This window comes from Nipponia nippon, unplaced genomic scaffold (genome assembly GCF_047370975.1).
Source record: "Nipponia nippon isolate SJK-2023a ecotype South Korea unplaced genomic scaffold, ASM4737097v1 scaffold_3, whole genome shotgun sequence".
Lineage (NCBI taxonomy): Eukaryota > Metazoa > Chordata > Aves > Pelecaniformes > Threskiornithidae > Nipponia > Nipponia nippon.
The window spans coordinates 19434320-19456578 of NW_028262347.1; the positions used below are offsets into that span (position 1 = coordinate 19434320).

General features: G+C 37.7%; 1 protein-coding gene across 5 annotated transcripts in view; it reads left to right on the forward strand.

Annotated features, from left to right (window-relative positions):
• Window positions 1-22259, forward strand: part of TAFA5 (TAFA chemokine like family member 5) — a 440132-nt gene that overhangs the window by 344060 nt on the left and 73813 nt on the right. For 2 of the 5 annotated variants that reach the window (XR_015706840.1, XR_015706842.1), the window contains 2 exons: window positions 14909-15036; window positions 19393-19512. Coding sequence is in view for 2 of the 5 variants with exons in the window: in XM_087767438.1 (XP_087623564.1) it covers window positions 14909-15093 (185 nt within the window). In the remaining 3 variants the exon portion in view is untranslated. Of the gene's footprint in view, window positions 1-14908; window positions 15094-19392; window positions 19513-22259 lie in introns of those variants that run through there. The other 3 variants (XR_015706841.1, XM_087767437.1, XM_087767438.1) reach the window with 2 other exon arrangements.

Consider the following 22259-nt stretch of genomic DNA (forward strand, 5'->3'; position numbering starts at 1 on the left):
TTTTTGTATGTATTTCAGGCAAGGAAAGGTATGCAATGTGGATGATTTTCATATAATGTATAGAGGAAGGTGAAGCAGGAAAAATTAAAGACAGTTTTCTTAACAGCTTTGCGATGCAGCTGTATGTTCACACATTTTTGTGAAGTATTAATGGCAAACACAGTAGTTAATGATGTATACAGACCTGATGCTGAATTATATCTCAGGCAAAAGGATATGTGATTTATCATATTTGTTTTTCTGTGTCCTTAATTTTTCTGTGATTAATGTATGATGCAAATGCAATGCTTTCTGTATTACTATGGAAAAAAAAGAAACTTTTTTTTTTTTCCTCAAATTGGCAATGAAAAATCCTTTAAAAAACAAAAGAGGCACTTTTAAATACAAATGTATGAACATTTTTTAATGCTATCAATTTAGATCTGTTATGACAAATTCTCCTTGGGATAATTTATGGTATTATGGCTTATGGTACACCTCAGGGGATCAACAAAGAAGTTAATTGCTCCTCAGAGATGTACAATTTCCACCATTTGCCCCTCAATCAACAGCTTGCAAAGCAGTAACTGAGAAAATGTGGAGAAACAAATCTGAGCATATTAAGTTATTTCTTCTTGGAACAGTTCTTGCTGGAACATACAGAAATAGAGACGGCTGGCTGGTGCGCGGCTCTTGCACATCCCTCCAGCTACTCGCAGAGACAGGATCTTAGACTAGACTGATTCAGGTCTGATCCACTATAGTAATTTCTGTGTTGCTTAGCCTTAGCCTTTGTTATTCTGGGTCAGTTGATCAACACATTAGGAGCTGTAACCAAGAGTGTATCCATGTTTTGACCAACTGGTAAGGAAAAGCTTAGCAGCAGGCTGTACTGTGCCTGCTTATTCAGTGTGAAATAAAGGCACACAAGAGCCTTTGAGGGGTCGTTTCTTTTTTGTTTCTTGTTTTACCAGGGTGTATTGTGCTAGTGGGAACCTGGGGTAAAACATTCTAGACCATGTTACAGCTGCTACCGAATGATCAAGTATATTAACATGTCACAGGGCTGTGTAGTTCAGATATTTGGAAATATTGTGACTATCTGATATTGAAGATGTTTTTGGGGCAGTTAAGATTCTCATATCTATCCTACATCTTTATATTACTGTAAAATGCCTTGGTATTGCTTATATGCTATTATTGCAAACGGGTTTGTGTTCTGTGTTTTTCTGACCAATTCTGTGCTACTCACGTTTTTGCCTTGTGGAATTGCCTATAAATTATTATTAAGAGGAAGTATAAAACATTTCCATTTTCTCTTATTCTTCTGTAATTAATATGATCGTGGCATCTACAGCATATTATAAAGGAACAGTCTTACCTCATGAGGAACCTCAGTGTTCATCTTAGTGCCAATGTGGCAAGTTGATGTAGTACTGGCAACAAAATCCACCGATTTCTAGTGTGATGTAGCTGCAGGTTCTCCCTCCTTCTCACTTAATGTTCCATATTAGCAATATTTTTAGGAATTGCTTCTGTAAATGACTCAAGGGTAATCACTGTCCTTTCTGTGTTTTGTCAATTTTACTTGTGACAAACTTAAAAGTGTTTTTCTTATCCTTTACAGCAGGGAAAAATTAAGAAAAACATCCTGTGGAAGTACTCTGCCGTTTGCACACAAAATCCTGCATCTGGTTGTTAATATGCAATTCCCGATACCATGAACTTCCATAGAGGTTAGAGATGAGAAAGATCTTTTAGGTCACCTAGTCCTCCCCTCAGTTGTACATACAGTAGATTCACATAAGGCACAATCATGTCCCCTCTGCACTGAAAGGGAGCATTCTTTTCACATGGCATGAGTGCTTCACTGATACTGGAGAGAAGAGAAAAGACCTTTTTCCTGTAAAGGGTGTGTGAGATGAAGTTGTAGCATGTTGGCATAAAAGGCTCTTTGTTAATTGCTATTGTGCTAATGGTGCTTTGAATATGAATGTTTTGTAAGCAAGAAACAGGCAATGATTCAGATGAGCAGTGCCACAAAGAAAACTTAAGCAGGATTGGAAGTGAAAGAAAGTCTTTGGCATTTTGCAGTCTGTTTTTGAATGAGTTGCACAGATTCAAGTAGTCAAGACCATACATATAATAAACACAGTACTGAAGCTGTAGTGTCCACTACAAATTTGTTAAAAAAAAAAAGAAAAAGCAAGCATTCATATTACAGTAAAACTGCTGAAGAATTTGCTGGCAAATTTGTATGCTTGTGTGTTTTACACATGCCTCTGTCACAAGTGAAACGAGGGTGAGGCATACATTTTCAGCAGGCTGAAGTGCCTGCTAGTTCATCTGGTAGAAATAGCCAGTCTCCATATTATTAGACTATTATGTCTGTTTTCATGAAATGATTCATCCTTACCTTGCATATTTTACAGTTGATGAGCTTAGAAGTAAGATACAGGTAAAAATAGCTACCTTTTCACTTGGCTAGCCAAAATTTAGGAATTTGAAGATTATTCTAGGATACAGAATATGTTGATAATGGCATAAGGTATCTGAATAATCTTCTGTTTACTAACAAAAATATACATAATCCTGTTCATGAACAAAGAGGAATTAAAACAACTCTGTGACCATTTTCCTCTCTACTTCCAGAAAGCCAGTGCACTTACTAGCCCTATCCTTGGATTTAATCTACGTGCTGCAAATTTTATAGATAGGGCTACCTGATCTATCTTTAAACAAACTTGCTCAGGCATGGAAATCTGTCTATAAAAGCAGCAGGTAATGTACATTGATGAGAAATGTGCTAACAAAAGTGCACCTCAAGCTGTAAAAAACAGAGTTAGTGAAGAGTGGCTAGTGTGTTGTAAATTCACTATTTAATTTTCCAGCAACTAGGCCATGTAATTAGGCTCTAAACTTTTGAACACAGATGAAATTATGGAAGTGGTTTTCAGTCCAACAGTAGAAAGTGTGCACATTATTCTACAATTTAATAAAAATTATTTCTATTTTTCCCATATGACTACAGTGGTTAGACAGGATATTCTGCTGACCAGCGATAAAACAGCAACTTTTATTCCTAATACAGTAGATGCATAGATACATGCATACATACATGTTTGTTTAATTATGCATATAGGTATAATTTAAAGGACTGTTTTTAGATCTGCTGTGTGAAAGTATAGAAAATTTGTGAAGTTTCCCTGGGAAGACCTCTTGAACATTATTTTATTTTGGTATGTTTAGAATGTTGAGACTATATGAACACTTAAGTAGTTCAGTATTGTACTTAAGAGAGGCATAGAGAACTAGCAGTTGTGGTTTCTTAATCTAAGGGGCTATTTCCAAGCTGCAGACTCAGTCAAGCAGTGCTTTGTTGAGAGGAGCCCTCAAGAAACCCATTGCAAGTTTTGCCCGAGTCAGGACTGCAAACTCATACTGTTTGTATTGTTACACAATATAAATACTTCCAATAAGGCTTCCCCATTGCTTCTGTAAACCAAGAGTTGGTTGAGAAAGCTCTTTTGCAGACAGTTACTGTGAAAAGAAAACAACGAAATTCCTGCAGGTGGAGTTTGCTTCCATCAGCATCTTTAAAAGCTAAGATTACAGACACTGAACCAAGCTAAGTTTGTGATGTTTTAAACTTTTGTTTGTGTCTAGTGTTGATGTGCGGTTTATTTTATTTTGCTTAAGATACTTTTCAATGTTTAAAAAAAAAAAAAGGCAAGACATTTAAATTTTATATTTTTAACCTTTAGGAACACAAGTGTTTTGTCAGGCACATGGCCTTATTATAGCTGTCAGCAGACCCCTCAATCATTTAGAGCTTAGTAGGGGAAGTATACTCCTATGAGAGTTAAATAGGAGTCCCATAGAAATAATACTAAAATCTATAGAACTGAAGAGTTTTGCCTTGCTATTGAGTTGTATAAGCTGCCTTAAGAGTTTGTAGAAATGTGAGTATTCTCTGATAATCAGTACTGGATGTCTTTCTAAAAGATATGTGGTATCTCCACAAGAAATTGTTGAGATTATTACAGAAATTGCTGGATTAAATTTTATGGCCTTCATAAAGCTGGAGAACAGATTAGATTAGTGTAACTGGTTCTTTCTGTCCCTTAAATGTATGACTCCATCATGTATCCTGTAAAGGAGTGCAATACAAAAAGTAGTTTTAACTCTCAGTGACCTGTCCTGGTCAACTGCTTTGTGTCTGGTGGTGTGATTTTTAACAATGTGAGCAGTTGCTGCAGAACCACAAGTGCTTACAGCACCTTATTTTCAGAGTTCATAGTTTAAAAAAGTAAGTCTGTGCTATTACTGTGTCCTTTGGCCCAATCAGCCTCCACTGTGCTGCTTTTGAGAGGGGACAGGACTCCTGCTTGCAAACACAGTGGCCATAGCATATGAGCACATGCATTGCCTGCCCTAGGAAAGAGGCAACATTTCCCCCTTTTTCACCTTATGACCAATCCCTCTAGTCTGATTTCACAGAAATAATTTGGAAATTTTAAAATTATATTTTCTGATGGTGAAGGAGACAGGGAGACTATTGGCCCTTAAAATACCTTCTGTGGCTGTTCATAGATTTGCTGGATGTGTTCCAATAAATAGAATATTGCCTGTTAGGTGAAGAAAGGCTATTCCTTCTAATCAGTGACTATTTCTGTTATAGAGCTCTTTCAGAACTGTAGTGTACTTATTAAGTAAAACATCTGAAGAATTTTTATCTAGTAGAATCTGATGGATCTTTGAAAATCAGTTCCTCTGTGCATTACGTACACTAGGTAAAAGCATCCTTGCATTAGCTGAGTTTTGGAGATGAATTGCGTTATTTGTCTCTTTAAAGTATCTGTCTCCTGATATTACATGCAATATTATAAAAATAAATTAAAAATAAAAACCTTATATAAACATAAGGCAGTCATTTGCCATTTTTTTAATTCTTACCTAATACTGAGGTATAAACAGAGAAAATTCTGCTAAGTTTTCAGAACAGTAATTGCCCAAATTAAATACAAAAAGGAGGATGTGTGTTTCATATCATATAAGTTTTGTGTAAGGAACATTAGTATTATATATATATATGAAAAGCTACATTAAAAAATTCACATGGTTTCATCTGTCACTCAGAAACAATGTTCTGCATAGTCATGATGTCCGACTGCTGTCTGACAAGATGTGTGATTGACTGTGCAGTTGAGATATAACACATCCACCTGTAACAGGGTTTCCCATGGACAGCATACCAGTTCAGTGCATGTTATATAAACTAACATCTTTGCTGTATTTAAACACATTTGTTCGTCCGTTGGTCAAACACTGGCTAATGAAAGCAGAAGTCATGAGAAAAGGCCAGTTTCCAAGCTATCTAAAGGTCAACATTACCGTTGGCTATGACAAGTTTCCTAGGGCACTGACAAAATAATACTTATGAACATAAGTTTCAAAAGGATCACGAGTGGTTATATTAATTGTATTCTTACTGTGAAAGGTGATATCTTATGGTTGTCTTCCTTTCTCTTTATTTTCACCTGTTTCGCTGATTTTATTAAAATTTTTCTTAATTTCCATTCACGTAGCATTAATTTGTGTTAAAATCCCCAGCATAACCGTAGCCTATTTTTATTATTTGATCAAAACAAAAAGTCACAGGCTTACCCCGAAGAGCATAAAGTTTACTGTAACACAGCATCTAGCCATGTAGAATAGGGAGAAATCACAGAGGGCATGGGATAAGTACAGCCTCGTTGCTGAGTTTCCTTTTCTAATACTTTTAATTGTTCTCATAGCGGCAGCTGTTTGTCTCCTTCTGTGCTAGTCATTGAGCTCATTTCAACTCAATTTGCCTGCATGTTCTGTTCTTACATACGTGACAGAAGGAGGGCAAAGTTCCCCATTGCTGTAGTTGTTGACAAAGGAAGCCCATTGTACTTGAGAACAACTGAATTATTCTCTGTTTCAGTGCACAATAAAATGTCAGCACCATGTCACAGCAGCAGTGTACGTGCTGACACTGGACTTGGAAAGTACCAAAAGCAATGAGGGCGAGGGCCAGAGCAGAACCACTCAGCTAAATGCTTGTCCTTTGAATGCACATGGAGAACATTAACTAAAATTCTCAGAAATAGCTTTAAAAAGATCAAAGAAGAACTTATTTCAGTTCTTGTGCGCACAGAGTCTCATGTTCTGATTCTCACTGCTTTGTCCATGCAAAAGCAGTTGTGAAGTGGTCGTCTTTGAGTTTTTTTGTTGCTGTTGTTTGTTTTAGTTTTTTCTGTTTTTTTCCTTATTGACCATGTGCAGAGTTTGTTAAACATACCTAGGATGGGTACATGAGCGCTCCACAGCTAGAGTCCCAGGCAGGACCTTGATCCTTGGCCATCATTTTAGTCTATGTTTCATGAGTACAGAATCAGATACTGTGCAGTCAGATGTGAAGCTGCAGATAGGATGAAGGGCCCAGGAATCCAGATCCATAGCTCGCTACACTCTGAGGCTCAGTCTGTTTTCAGACACTTGTAAGGTTGATTTATAACCTTCCTGCCACCGTTCCTTCACTCCCTTTCTACTACCAGCCTCATAATCTTTTATTCCCAGCTTCTTTTCATGGCACTAATCACTCACTACCATGTAACCTAGAGCATATTTTATTCCTACTGTGGCTTCTTCCTTTAAATTCCTGTTTTGCGGTCTACTCAGTGTTTACCCTGATATGTGCACATGCTTCATAGCTAGGAGTTCTTGGGGTCCTTCACGCTCTTCCACAGCTGCCCAGCCATCCCTGCATAACATAGGGATGGTCATGAGTATCTGCCCAGTTCATGTTCTTCTTTTAACTACAGTAAATCTGATCTTCCACTACAGTACTCTGCTCATATCAGGGGGATTGAAATTGGTGTACTTAAGAGAAGAAAACCTAAACAGTTCTGGTCTTTAGCCTTCACTTACCCATGTTGTCCTACTGACTCCACTGAACAAATTGCACAAGTTTTTGACCTTACCCATCTCCTTCAGTAGCTACTACATATAGCTGGGCTTTGTCCTCTTTTTCCTTCCTTTCTTGCCTTATTCTTTATTTTCTATTTTCTATTATCTGTTTTCGTGTTACTTTCCATTATATCCCTCTCTTGTCTCAATCCTTTACTGCTGTCTTCAGATGCTCTTCTTTGGGTCTGAAATTGCTGTCCCTCTGCAGTTAAATTTGCTGTTCTCAGTGTGCTGGCAGCAAAGCGAAATGTGATGAAAACCTGATCTCTGAAGGGTTCTTTGCTGGCATATCACAGATCAGATTTTTAGTAATTTTTACTTTGCTTCCAGCACACTAATTGAATACAGCAGAGCGGAACAGCAGGGGACAGAAACAGAAGACACTGAGTCCTGACAAAGGCTTTCTCTAGGGGTAGGTGTTCAATTAGCATCTCTTATTAGACAGCAAACGCTAACTACCCACAGACAATGAAGCACTAGATCATTCACAGATTGAAAACCAGTGAATATGTACATCTGTGGATATTCAGGCAAGTGCTGACATCCTGGGCAAAGTTGTGGGCCATGCTGCCTTTTTAAAGCATTGGCATTTTAATATATAGTTAGAAACCACCAACTTAGAAGAGGCTAGGAGCACATGTATTGTACCTAAATAAAATTCAATGTGTAGATTTTATCTGTATTTATTATTTATTATGACACTCAGGGTGCTTGTTGTGACCCTGTGAGATTTGGTAAATGAAACTGGATTTTTTTTTTTCCATTTCTGTTATATTGCTTTATAAGCAGTTGAAAAATATATGTTATATTTGCTGTATTACATTTCTGTGTGAGCAATTGTAATTGCTAGAGAAAGGCTAAGTGGTTGACAACAAATGTGGAGATATAGTACAATCTCAAATGAGGGCAATTATAAATAGAAGAAAACTGGCCCTTGAAAATTAAAATGGAAACAAACATAAGTTGACTGTGAAGCTGATTTGTAGGAGACTTTCCCTTTCTGGATAATGCTTCTGTCATACAAATATTTGAACATCATTTCTCCACATCTGGCTGTAGACAAATCTAAGATACCTATCACTTGGTAACATAGTATTAAGGTTTTCAAAGAACTGAAAAGAGAGAGGCCAGGTAAATACATGCTTGTTTCTACACTACAAAAAGGTCGGATATCTTGTGTTCCTTTGCATTTACTTTCCTATGCTTATTTTCATTGTTTGTTTATTTATGTATTGTCTGGGGCATCATAATGAGGAAATTCCGCTATTTGGAGACACAAACAGGAAAGAAGATAAGAGCTGTTGAATTTCATGAGAGTGCTCCTAGAATCTGGATTCTACTTCAGCTTCTGTTTGCTTAATTGTTTGGGGTTTTTTTTGTTTGGGTTTTGTATCCTCTGTCTTGTGTTCTTGGGATTTATTATGCATTAATAATTATTTCTGATTTGTGTAATACCTTTGGACTTTCTCCCTCCTAAGCTGTCAGTATATATTTATTTTACAGAGTCTTACGAAGATTCAGCAAAAGGTACCTTTTTAAAATTAAACAGATGCCTGGATGCCTTGCTAAATCCAGTAGTTTTAAAGTTAAACCTATGCTGCTGTGGTTTAGTAAGTAAATTCCTATATTCACACAGCTTAATCCAGCAACCTCTTATGCCACAGCTGAATGCCTAGGGACCATTCATGTAACTGGCAGGAGTGCCTCTTAGGCAGTCCTAGCTTGGGATGATATGGATGTCTGCACAATTTGGAGATCATATCTCCTGTATGTTATCCTGCTCCTCCCCAGTATATGTTGTGCACAGTGCAATCTGCACTGTTTACCAAGATTTTCATCCTTTCTCAGGGAACAGGTCAATATTGAAGGTCTCTTCCCAACCCTGGGGTTGCAATAAGATTTCTCCCTTACTGGAACTATGATTGGGGTGAGCTGCAGGAAAAGCCTCTGCCCTGTTAGTCAGTCTTTTACGCTTCGTCTAGTTACCTGGTCTCCATTTGTAGCCTTTCTGCAGCCCGCAGGAGATCACTGTTTTCCATATATTTCTCAACTTCAGCTCAAGTGTCCCTCCCAATCTTGACAGCAAGAGCTAAATGATAAAATGGGTGTCTAAGCACTGCTATATTGCTGTTCTTAGAACTAAATAGTCTTTGGTCTAGATGCCCCATAAATAATAATTGAGACGAGCTAACTCTTTGTGAATTAGCACTGCTTCCAATTTTTTAAGTGGAGCAGAATGACTGCTGTAAAAGGTATCCAAGGTTTGTGATGTTTCCTTGTTGTATAGTAAAATAGATTAACGTTTCGGGCTTATACACTATTACAGTCAAATTGCTGCTCTAAAGACAGTTCATGATTGCAATGTCATATTAAAGTACTGTGTTTCTGCTGGTCGCTGCAATTTGGCTGATATATGTTTTTAAAAGCCTATTACTTTGCATATTTTTTGTTGTTGTTTAATTTCTTATATATATGTATTAAAGCACACTCTTCTTCTGAAGGAAAATGGGACATAGAAAGGTCTCTAGGCTAGCAACCACTGAAAATTCAGAGGGTTTGTTTCCAGCTCTGCAACAAATGTCTTGTGTGACCTTGGTCAAGTTGATTAACCTCTGTGCAAAATGGGGACAATGAACAGCATTTACTAGTCAAAGGTAAAACTAGCTAAGCATAGTAAGTTCTGCGAAGTGTTTTGGGATCGTTGATAGGTAGATAGTGTGTATGTACTGAATCAGGCAGAGGAGACAAATGGTTGGAGCAAAAGGCTACATCTGAAAAAAATGGAAGAAGAAAAAAGGAAAAATATGAGGTAAAGAGAATAGGGGGGTTGGGAGAGGAGTGTGATGATGGAACCAGTTGGGATCAGCAGGAGGTGATTAATAATAAAAGATGCAGGTCCTGTTCAGAGTTAATAGGGTAAGAGAGGAACACTAGGATAAATGTCTAGCTACATCTAAACTGATGAATTCAAAGGCATTTCTGAACTTTGGGAATCAGCTATGCTGATCAGCTTTCTTCAAAGTTCAAGGAAAAGAACAGTGAAATAATGTATGAAAATAAATAAGGAAATATTTTATCCAATGCATACTTTACATCTTTCATTAAGTGCTACAAGTTATCATTGAAAAAAATAACATGAAGGAGAACATCATTCTATAAGAAGTATAGGTGAGCTAAGCTTTCATTTAAGAAGCATGTTTCAAAATGGTATATTCTGCTTCAGCTTAGAAGAAATTTTCCCTGATCCCCACTACAAAGAATCTTCATTCGCTACTTAGGACATCTGGAATTGACTGATAAACATCAACTAAGCCATCTATTTTTTAACTTTATTTAGGTTCTTGTACAATGGTTTTCATTATGATTTGTAAATATTCATTTCACACAACACCTTTTAGGCATAGGAGCACGATGTATTATGAAATCATAAGTCTCAGTGTCCAAATGCTGTTTTAATCAATATTCTTATTTGATGAAAAAAAAACCAAAACCAAAAACATTTTTACTTTTATCTCCAAGTTCATTCTCCAACATTTAAAAAAAAAAAAAAGAGAAAAGAAATTAACAATCTGACTGTTTTAATCTAACATATTTTATATAGCTGTAAGTTTTTGCATTTACTGCTGCTGAACAAGCTTTGTCTCACTTTTTTGTTATTACAAAAAATTAATGATTTTCAGTTATGAGATTGACTAGAGATGCAGCAATTGATAACTGCCTGAATGTAGAGTGAATGTGTGAAAAGAAAGTATAGAAAATAAAGCTGGTTTTCTATAGGAAAAAATATATGTAATATTAAACCAGGTGAGAAGATTAGTGACAAAACATATCTAGTTGCAGTATTTAGCAGAAAATAATCTGTGGTGTTCTGAAACGCTACTCAGTTGAACAGTCTTAAATTGGACTATACCGATCATGAATAGAGACTTTTGTTTATTTATTTTTACTAATAAGTGGAAATCCATTGTGAATTCCTCTCTCTTACAAAACAGTTAAAAACACTTTGGTGGGTAGCTTGGCGTCGTGTTCATATAACCTCTGCTTGCCTGCAACACCTCAGAACTGTTCGTATGAAAATCCCTTGGATAGACTCCATTTGTTCTCCAGTTCAAATGGTAGTACCCGGGAAAGCAATTCTACCATGTGCTGAGCACCGTCAGTTCCTATTAACTTCAGTTTTAAGTGAAGGGGCGCAGCCCTTCTGAGGACATGCAAAGTAGTGTCAGCCCAGATTCTTAAGATGAAATTCAGTTCTTTGCAGAAGGTCTGCACAAAGCCTATGTACCATTTAAGTGCCACTTAATTCTTTATAATGGATCTTGGAGTGGATTTGAAGAATCTGATTAGCTTTTTGCTGCCTTGACTGCAGAGGGCTGAATTTCACCCCTGGTGAATATACACAGTAAAAAGGCAACTATACTGCCTCAGGAAATACATTGTATTCCTTTGCTTTGACTAGTGTAACTCAGTTTCAATTACTGATAGAAATTCTTGGTATTATGCTGATAAAATTGTTGTCTACTTTGCTCCCTATATTATATATGTAGCTTCACTGTGATATTCTGCTATAATGGGCAAACTGAAAAATGAAAATGCAAAAATAGACGTAATCCCGCAGGCACGAATATGCCCTCCCTTTTGCAACTGTGGCTGCATGTGTTTAACAGAACAATGTGTCTGTATAGACTTCAATTCATACCTAAGTGTGAGGGTGCCCGCCTGGCCTGCTTTTGGCAAATGGCCCAGAAAACAAGGCCCGTTAAGACAGGAATGTGAAAGCCTGTGTGTTCGTGAGGCCCTTGAAACAAAGCGAGTGTCAGGTTGAAAAGCTGGATAAAGCAACTACGAAGATCTGTAACGGGGCAGGGACCCCGGGGGGGAAGCGGGGTGGGCAGGGGGTGGGCGATGCCCACTCTGCTCGGGGCGGGCAGCGCTGCCTCCCCCGGGGCTCCCCGGGGCGCTGCCCCAGGGGCAGGGACGGGGCGGGCGCCGCGGCGCGGACCCGCAGCGGTGCGCGGCGGCCCCGCCGGGGCTGCCTCAGCGCGGGGCGGCGGCTCGGGGGGCGGCGGGGGCGGCCCTGGGGGCGGAGCGGCCGCGTCTGCCCCGGGGCTGCGAGGGGGCGGCCGCGGGCCGGGGAGGGGATGGGGAGGGAGCGGTGCCCGTGTGTGTTAGAAGCGTTTGGGATTAGTTCCGAGGGGGCGTTTAGCAATTTCCAGGTGTTTATGAACATTTCGTGCGTAGTACGATGGTTTACTTTTTCGTATCACTGGTATTGATCCTACACTTCTTCTGGTTATGTGTCATTAATAAATTAATAAACCATTTTGATTTGATTTGCTTTAAACTATGTAAGCTGAGTAGTTTCTCCCGACAAAAAGAAGTTGTTCCGATTCTCAAGGCCTAAATGCATGAGCTAGTCTATACACTTAACACAGAAATGTTTTAGACTTTATGTTCTGTAAAATACTCTTGGTGTGTCCTAAATTTGTGTGGATATAGCCAATACCCAGAGCAAGGACTCCATATATTTGTGATATTACCAATAGCTGCATTCTGAGGTAGCAACCAAGCAAACACTAAGAGTAATACACAGAGGAGAGAAGTATTTTTTTAAAGGTTAGTTCAAATTATGTTTCCAGTAAATCCTCCCACCTGAGATAGTGGAGGCAATCTAGTACATATTTTTGAGTTTAACTGACTCTTCAGTCTTTCTGTCATCTTTCATATTGTTGAAACATTGATGGAAATAGCCATTTCGATATATGAATTGCAAATACGTGCATGCAAATGGGTGAGGTTTGGTGTTAACATTTTACTAAGCTTTTTCTGTAAAGCCTGCAGCTGGATGCATGCCTTCACTCAGGAAGGATGAGGCTATTTTCTGCTACGTTGGAGATGTTAGCCTTGAAAACTGATGTGATCCAGTTCTCAGTAGAGGGTACCTATGGACCCCAAGCACAATCCAGATTTCTGCATATTATATGCTATAAAAACTTAGTGGATTTGCTTCAAAAAATTGTAGTTATGAAAATTGTTTGGGAATCATTCCTCCAGCAATATATATATATATTGCCTAATGAACAGTGCAAATTTCTATATAGATGTTCGGGAGCTAAAGTGTTTTCTATAATGAAAATCTAAATATGAATTTCAGACTGAGCTTCCACTGAAAGAAATCAGTGTTCGTTATATTGCTAGAGCTTACCAACAATTGTACCGGGACTGAGGACACAAGTTGTTTCATGTCAAAATATTGGAAAGGATTTTATTAAAAGACTTTAAATTACACTTCTATTTCTTGCCATGATCCAGTGGCACTGGGAATTGTATTCTTAAGTAGCTCCAGACAGGGGAAGTCAGGGGCGTAGGGAGGCTGAATCACACGTTCAAGTGAGCATAAAGAGCTGCAACTGCCACGGGGTATAAATGCCCACTTCTAAGCTCCTTGGACACCAAATTAATTTGGAGCATCATAAGCTTCTTGTACGCTTATCTTGCTAAGTATTTCTCCTGTAGTTCTCTTTTTGTTGGGCTCATGACTGTTGAAGATACATTGCGTGTAATGGTGTCACACATCAACATAGAGGAAGATGGGATCTGTGTCCCTGTACGTGGAACTCATTCTGCCCTTGAATCCTAGGACACTTACGTACAAATTGAGTTGGTGAAGCTTTCTTATGTCTCCCCCAGGATGGCTGAGGTGATCTCTGAAGGAACTGTGGCCCATTTCCTGTGGACTGCGAGCCTTACAGTCTGAGCAAAAGATAGATTGTTTGGGGGGCCTTACCTTGTTCATGAGTATATGGCACCATGCAACTGAGTGCATCTCTGTATACGTATTTTATAAAAAGTATCCCAAACTAACACTCCACCAGTTTTGCCTATGGGGGAGAGTGAAAGAATAACGTAATATTAGATATTAATCATATTGCTTAATATTCCATGAGAAGGAACCCAGATACTACAGAAGTGAACTCAAAAGAAGTAGTATTATAATCCAGAAAGAAGTCTATGGGAATTAAAGCCCATTTTTTCCCTGCCTTGAAGAAAAATTTCTCCCTGCAGCTCCTCTGCATCTACTTTAATACAGTCAGAGCTCTGTTGTTCCAAGACTACTTGCTCTGTGTGACCTTGAGGAAATTTTGCAGAACCAGCTTACCAGAGGCGCAAGCATTAAGAGGAGCCACAAAGCACACAACATGCCACCTTTCAGGCAGTTAGGGACCTTCCTGACTAGACTTCTTTTCCCTTGTAGTAATAGGGTAAGATGGTGTTTGTTCCAGTCTTTTCCCTTAATATCTTCTTCCCCATGATTTACCAACCTTTACTTCATTCAACACCTGTCCTTCTTATGTTCCTAGTTCCTGCCCCTAGCTATGCCCCTACTATTGCAAGTATCATAGAGTTTCACAATTGCTGTCATTATGTTGACCCCTCTACCTATTTATTATAGCTTTTCTCTCTCCACTGTGTGTCTCATGTCTATTTACACTGTAAACACTTCAGGATAAGGAGTGTCTGCTCAGGTTTATACAGAATCTAACAGTAATCCCAGTAATAGGTCACTTTTAGGCTACCTTAATAATGAGTTAGGATAGTAAGTCTTCAGTTGTTAGTCCCCCCAACAATGTTTCCTTGACTGTTAGAAGCATGGAATTAGAAAATGAGCAAATGTCCTTTTGATTTACAACAGGGCTGTCTTTTGGTTTATTGTTGGTTTTTAAGTTCTATTTTTATTATGAAATCTGTTGGCACAGCAGGTGTTGTAAATAATTTTGTAAATTGCCTAGGGCCGTCTACATCATAACCTATGGCTGTATTATCAGATGATGAAAATAGACAACTCAAATGAGAAAGTATTTAGAGATAAGTGAAATGTAAATTCTCCTGCCAATTGTTTTTGGTTGTTTTTTTTTTCTTTTCTGTTCCATAGCACGAATTATCAAAACAAAACAGTGGTGTGAAATGCTTCCATGTTTAGAAGGAGAAGGCTGTGATTTGCTAATCAATAAATCAGGCTGGACCTGTACACAACCAGGAGGACGGATAAAGACAACCACGGTAGGTCACTGCTCTGTTTTATATTTCTTCAGTGTCTCATTCACTTTAGTTTATTGAAAAACATAGGATGAGATTTCCAATTGTTTTTCAGCACAGATATGTAAAGTCTCTTGCCTTATAATTAAGCTATGTGCCCAAGTGTGCTTGCTGAAATACACAGCAATATTATCACAAAGACAGGAAAAATGTGTAATTCCCACAGTTACTAAGAGTGGAAATTATATCAAGGTTTTCTTAAAAGGCACCAGTGGTTTAACTAACATTTGTATTCAGCCTGAAGACAGGATCTTATTGCTTCACTGTACAAGAATTTTCTTATGCTGAGGAAGTGTAGGGTATAAAACTGAACACATGGTCTAGCAGGGTGAAAAGAAAGCTTTCATTGGGAATTGGGGAGAAAATATTTTTGCTATTCCCACTGTACTGGAGAAGCAAGTTGCACAACTAGATCTTTAGTTTTCAGTGAGACAATCAGTGAGACCTATAGAAAGCATAATAAAAGATCCCTTCTTTCATCTTCCTTTTGGTCCTGGTTTGTTGGTAAAACCCTCAGCTCTCTGATTTGTTGTGTTGGGGCATGTGCTTGTAGTGAAGATGAGAGTATATACGACAGTAATAGTTTCTAGGGCCTGTAATATATCAAACAGATTTATAGAAAATGTTCTCAAATGCCAATAATTCTTTGACTTCAAAAATGGAAAAAATCTGGAGAGGTATAGTAGAGCAATATTCTGATAGCTTGCTAGACCTCTTGAAACGATTTCCCCCTGCCTCAATATTTTTTTAGATTTACATGAGTGTAATTTAAATAAGTGCAATTTCAAGAATATTTAGTCTTAAAAGTACTTATCAGTGAGGACTAAATTAAGGCCCATCATCCCCTGCACAATTTCTCTTTCTGAGCAGGAGACAGACAGCAGTACAAAACCTTTTATTGTTTTAGAATGACTGTATTTTGGAAAATTAACATGTTTTTCACTTTATAAAAAAGAATGAAGATTTGATAGTACTTTATGAGTTACCTACAAAACAAACTGTATGAATTGTGATCATTGTTTTGATGCTCCTGTATTTACCAGACATAATACTCATTATGGATGGGGCTATAAAACTTAATGCAGTCTCTGAGGTCTTACTTAAATATTGTTTACCTTTAGATCTTTTGCATTCAAGTTACATAAGAGTGACATAAAAAAAACAAAGGAAGGAAATAATTTTTTGAAATGTTAATGCCAACTTCCAAGGGTAAGGAGGCCTAATATGGTAACTTTGTCATACTTGAAATATTATCTTAAATCTTGTTAGTTCAGGGGTATTTTCTGTAGCCAAGGTAAACAGAAAACCCGTGTACTGTGACACATTGCCAGCTGTCATTATAGTTCTTTATTTGATGTTTTATGCTAATGGCATGACTGAGTAATGCAAAGTAAGCAGAGGATCTAGCCTTCAGTATGTATCTTTAATGAAGTGATTCAGATATCCTTTCAGATTAAACACCAGAAGCCCGATTCTGAACTCTTACTTGTCTATATAGCTCTTTAATGCTATTGACATGAATGGAATGACTCATAATTTTGATTAACGTAAATGAAATCATAATCATGCCCCATCAGTAAAATTAAGGCCATAGAAAGTGTAATATTATAAAACAGACTCTCCCCCACACAGAGACATCATTGTCATTGGTGAGGAGAGATTCTGCCAGAGAGCCAACTGTAGAACAGCTCTGAGCATAAACCCTCATCTAACATCAAGCAGTCTTCAGCAGTTGGTATCACACATGCAGACACACAACAAACACACAGTAATTTTCAGTCAAGCCAGACTAGCAACTCAGAATACTTAAAGAAGCTCTGAATCCAGAAGAGGAAGGGGGAAAAAAGAAAAGAAAGGAAAAAAAAAAAAAAGAAAAAAGCCCAAGAAACCCCAATCTATAATACAGTGTTGCCAAAACATTAAGAATAAAAAAATATGTTCATTTGTTCTCTAGCCACTTGGTTGAAGGGTAAGGGAAGCTTTGGACAATGGTAATAGGTTTGGAAACTATGTCTTAGGATGACTCTGTGAAGTGCATGACTATGATTAAAAGAAAAGAAATTTTCTAACAGAAACACCAAGAGACATTATTTACTGTAGCAGTACTCAACAGCTGCTGATGCAGTCAATTAATTTCTATTTCTGCTCCTAATCAACACACCTGAGTTGACAGGCCCATCATGGCATCCAAGCGTAACAGGAAGGATTTCTGACTAGGAAGGGCAAGAAAAATGGCCACCAGGTAGTATGGGGAAATAAATGTCCAAATATATTGAATTAATTATTATACACCAAATGTCTGTTATTAAGTAGAAATAATTATTGACCACATCTCCAATGCAGCCAGATTAGGTCCTTAATTTGTTAGCACACGTTTATTAATGTAGTATTTGCAGACCTTTCCTGCTAATATTAGTTTGTATCTTGAAGATACTTGACAGTAGGTCTTGCACTATCATGGTGGTAGATCATAGAGCAGCGATATTACTGTTTGGTAAATGCTGAGACAATAATTTGCTACCCATACTAAAGCCAGAACAGTATTGAACTCTGATGGACTGAGACCAGCTGTTGTGATAATACCAGCTTTCGCATTGATTCCAGGAGGTTGTGTAGAGGTGTAACTTTTTAAGTACTGGGTTTAGAAGTAGCATGTGGAAAGGTAGAACTAGTGGAGATCTTATGTAGGACATGAGTTCCTTCTTATGTGAGAATATATTTTAGGACTCACAGTTAAATATGTTCCTACCAGAAAAAGGAAGAAATAGGATTAGTTTTCTGTAGATGAGTTTAACATTTAGTATTTTTTTCTATGAAAATACCAAGCAAAGAGCAAATGAAAATACCCATTGATCCAAAGCTAAAGTGCAATTTCTGTAAATTGTTTGGAAAGCGCTGCTGCTACTTTATGCTCTGTATTAAAATTGTTTAGACTTTCTATGCAGAGCCAGATTTTTTCACTGCCTGGCACTTTTTGTCATCACCTCTGGAAATAATGCAACCAAATCAGAATTCTCTCCTCACATGGGTAGCAGTGTTTTATATCCGTTTTGTGCTCACTTTGCACAGCTATAAATGGCTACACAAGGTGCAAGGCAAAGGAAAATCAGACTCGAAGTATACTCTAAATGGATCTGGATGTCACTTCTGCCCTGTCATCCTTTCTACAAGGTGTGAATGAACCAAAGATTTTTCATCTGCTAAGAGGCTTTTAGAATTGAGGATTGACCGGGCTAACTGCCAATCTATGTATTAGGCAGCTGACTGTCAATACAAGGAAGCAATATGACAACATGTAAAAGAAGATAGCGAGAGAATACTACAGAATTGTTAGCACTTCCAACATACTAAGTACTTTCATATAACAAATGTCCTTACAGTCACTTTAAAACCACCTGCCTTAAAAATTTCTTCTCCTTTTGCTATTCTCATTACTCTTTCAATTCTTTAAAAAAAAATGAAGCTATATGATTTTTTAAAATAGTGTGTAGTTTCAATAGTGCCAGAAGGTATGCCTTTTTTTTTTTTTTAAGGTATTGCTGAAGGGCCTGTTCATTTTATATTTCAAATATAAAACTTGCCAGCGTATAGATGATAAGATACACAAAGTATTGGATTTACAGGGGAGATTAATTTTAGCACCAAAGTGTATATATGTTGTCAATGATCCATCACTACCTAATTGTTACTTAATTAATTCCTTCTTCTACATGATGTGATTTCAATGCATGGAGCTTAACAGAACATTCATGCGCCAGTTCCTCGGTAGCTAACCTTTTAAAACCTTTGCGATTTTACTGCTAAATTAGCTGAAGTGGGAAATTAAAGCGTATGAAGAAGCTAAGAGAGAGCTCACAGTGGATAAAAGGTGTAATTACTCTGACATGGAGCTCAGTGCTTAGCTAGTAAAATTTACTAAGGATCTAGCTTCACCAAGGGACGTGACTTTCTTAATAGAGTTTACTTACACACAGGCAACTTAGCATTCCTCACCATTAATATAAATGACATGCTGGCTGGGTTGGAAAGGCAATTTGTTCCTTACCCTGAAAAATACAATAGCTGTTTGTACTGGCTGCAATTTAAATCAAGATTTTTCTTCAGAGCTTTATCATACACGTATGTATGATATGTATGTACACAGAGCTGTATCATACACATATGTATGACAAAGGCAACTCAGATAAAATGTACTGGTTTGCTTTTCATCACTGACTTACAAGCAATGTGTTCTCATTCATACTATTACATTCAAAGTAAAAAGAAATATATATATATGTTACATATTTGTAACATACATGAGAATTTACTTTTTTTTAGACTGAAGACCAGCTGGAAATGTCCTGAGGCCATGGTCTAGTGGTCTGAGCTTGGGACTGGGAGCCAGAAACTCCTGAGCTCTAATCCCGGCTCTGACAGTGACTCCCTCTGTGGCCTTGGGTAAGTCACTGAAACTCTCTGCCTCAGTTTCCCCAGCAGTAAAAATAAGATTAACAATCCTTAGCTACCCACCTTAGTGAATTTGGGAGTCCTGAGTTAATATTTTAAGAGGTTTAGAAATTCAGAGTAACTTAAAAATAAAAATACTGTTTATTTATAAATGTCCTTATTGGTGATATTCATGTTGTTGTTAGATATTCACATAACCCTGGCATTCTTGTACTTAGCCTCACCTACATTCCAGCTCTGAGTGTTTCCAAATGTGCATTTCACATCTCCACAGGTCAGCTGATTTTATTTGATGAAGCTGTTTTTGGAAGTTTTTTAAATCCTGCTGGTTCTAGTTCTGTGTCATTCTAGGACATAATACCCACCAAAATAAGCTTTTAGGCAGCACCAAAGTAGAGCAGTGGAATGAGGCAGGCATGCATGCCACAACAAATTAAGTTTCCCTCTTCCCCTTTGTCAGAAGTGGTCAACTTATGAAACAGATACATTAAATCTACTTGTCAGCAGTTTGTCTACCAAGTTCCCTCATTGTCCTAACTGTAACAGGAACACTACATACAGACCAAGATTACAGAGGATATTTTGCAGGAGGCTGATGTAACCCCTCATCCCAGTCCAAGGAACAGCTTTTAGAAACAAGCAGGAAGTTATGGTCCTGAATTTTCCGTTATTCATAGTCAAGACTCTTGGGGTATCAGAATCTTTGGCTATATTTAAACTATGGGACCAGGAGTACATCCTTGCTTCAAAGTCCATATACATGCACAATTGTGAGTCCCAGTGTCTTCTCTGTCTTCTCTTTTTCTATGTGGCCCTCTTCCTGATGGCATGCTTGCCACTGCCTCGTGAGAGATCTTAGCAGCAGCAGAAAGGTCTCTCATGAATAAACTTATGTGGTGAAATAGATCATTAACTCAGGCTGATTCTCTTGCAGATCATCCTCAGCCATGCTGACTCTGAATTTCTTATTGGATTTCTAGAAATCTGGTTTCAGAAAATCACTATCCTTATTGTCACTAAGAACCATCTGTATTCTTAACTCCTGCTGTCAGCCAGTTAGAGCTTCATGAGCTCTGAGACCCTTGCTTCATCAAGCATTGTGCATCACAAAGTCCTCTAAAGCTACCTCAGGTTTCAGTAGGGTGGTCCTGAAATTGATATTTGAATAAAGTTTTCTGAGACCACTACCACATAATTGGAAGCTAGCCTGAAATACCTTTTATATGTTAAAACATTTAGATGTTCTACCTTTTATATTTATATACCAAGTTGAGAAAGGGTAGAACATGAACACACTCTGCAGAATATCTTCGGCAGATATTGTTAGGATCAAAAAGTCATAATATTTGGATGTGTGACTGTACATATGAACTACCAGAACTAGGTTGCTCATAATTAACATCTCATTCTTATGTAACTGCATATCTACAGGATCAGCTCTAGTCATGGTCCAGTGCTTTAACTGAGCTTTCTAATATTTTTTTTTATTAATTTGATATTCTTCCCAGTAGTACTAGCATTAATTATGAGAGAAAATACCACTTCTTGACATGTCATAGCCGTGTGCTTCAGTGTACACCTTATAGATTTGTACGCCAAGACCTAGATTCAATCTGTTGTTTATTTCCATGGCTTTCAAGAGATTTTTATGCTCCAAACAGAGTTTCCATTGCTCTAATTGTTTACAAAAGGTATCATAATATACAAATGGGTCATCACTGTAGTACTGGAACTAGATTCCTTTCTGTTAATTTCCAAGCAAGTTAGCATGTGAGTTGAATGTCTCAAGTCTCAAAGAGGTTAAAAGTCATGTTTCTAATTCTTGTGTTAGAAAAGAACAGGAGCTCAAGACAAGCTTACAAGTAGAGTGGTGGGATGGTCTTTGTGGCCCCATGTCTTAGGTCCTTCATGCACTGAGGAAGCTAAATAGAAATAAAATCCTCATGAAGCTGAAGTAACTAAATGGAGTGGGGCCATGCTATTGCTTTGTAATATGCAAGTTCTCTTGCATATTAGTACTGCTTCAACTCGTATGGTCTTTTCAAAGCTGTGCACTCCTCTGTGGTACCAGTGTACTGAAACCCATCCATTCTATTCCGCATCATCCTTATCAAAATACACTTCTTTGTGGCAAACAACTGATCTTCAAGTCCTAAATCTAAAGTGCTAGCAAAGGTTTTGCAGTTTTTGTAGACTTCATGTTGAAAGGAGCTGACAGAAACTTGAAGAACCACCTTAAAGAGATTAGGTGCCTTCCTCTGTCCTGAACGCTGAATACTGGTTCTACTGATGTTCAGTGTTGTAGAGAATAACTTGGAGTAAAATGTCTAAGTTGATGTTTGTTAACATCTCAAATAAGTCCATGGAAGAAAATAGGGAAGCATAGATTTTGTTCTTCTCTTTCAGAACATATATTTTCAGATTTTAGTGGGGAATTATAACAGCCTTATGTGGTCTGTGTGGTCTATTTTAAATATATTGCAATTCCTGTAAAAATAAATAAACTCAATTTTCAGATAGGCAAGATTTCTAGCTATATCTTTTCTTTCAGGATTCCTCTTTCTTAACTCATATTCATACTGAGAGGTTGCTTCTAGCATTCAGTCCCGTCTTACTGTGCTAACTTAGGGACAGGACAGATTTAGATTCAGTGATGTAAAACTGGTTTACTGATTAATTCTTAGGAATTATAACTTTTTTGTGTGATATGGGTTAATCTGTATCTAAAACCAATTAGT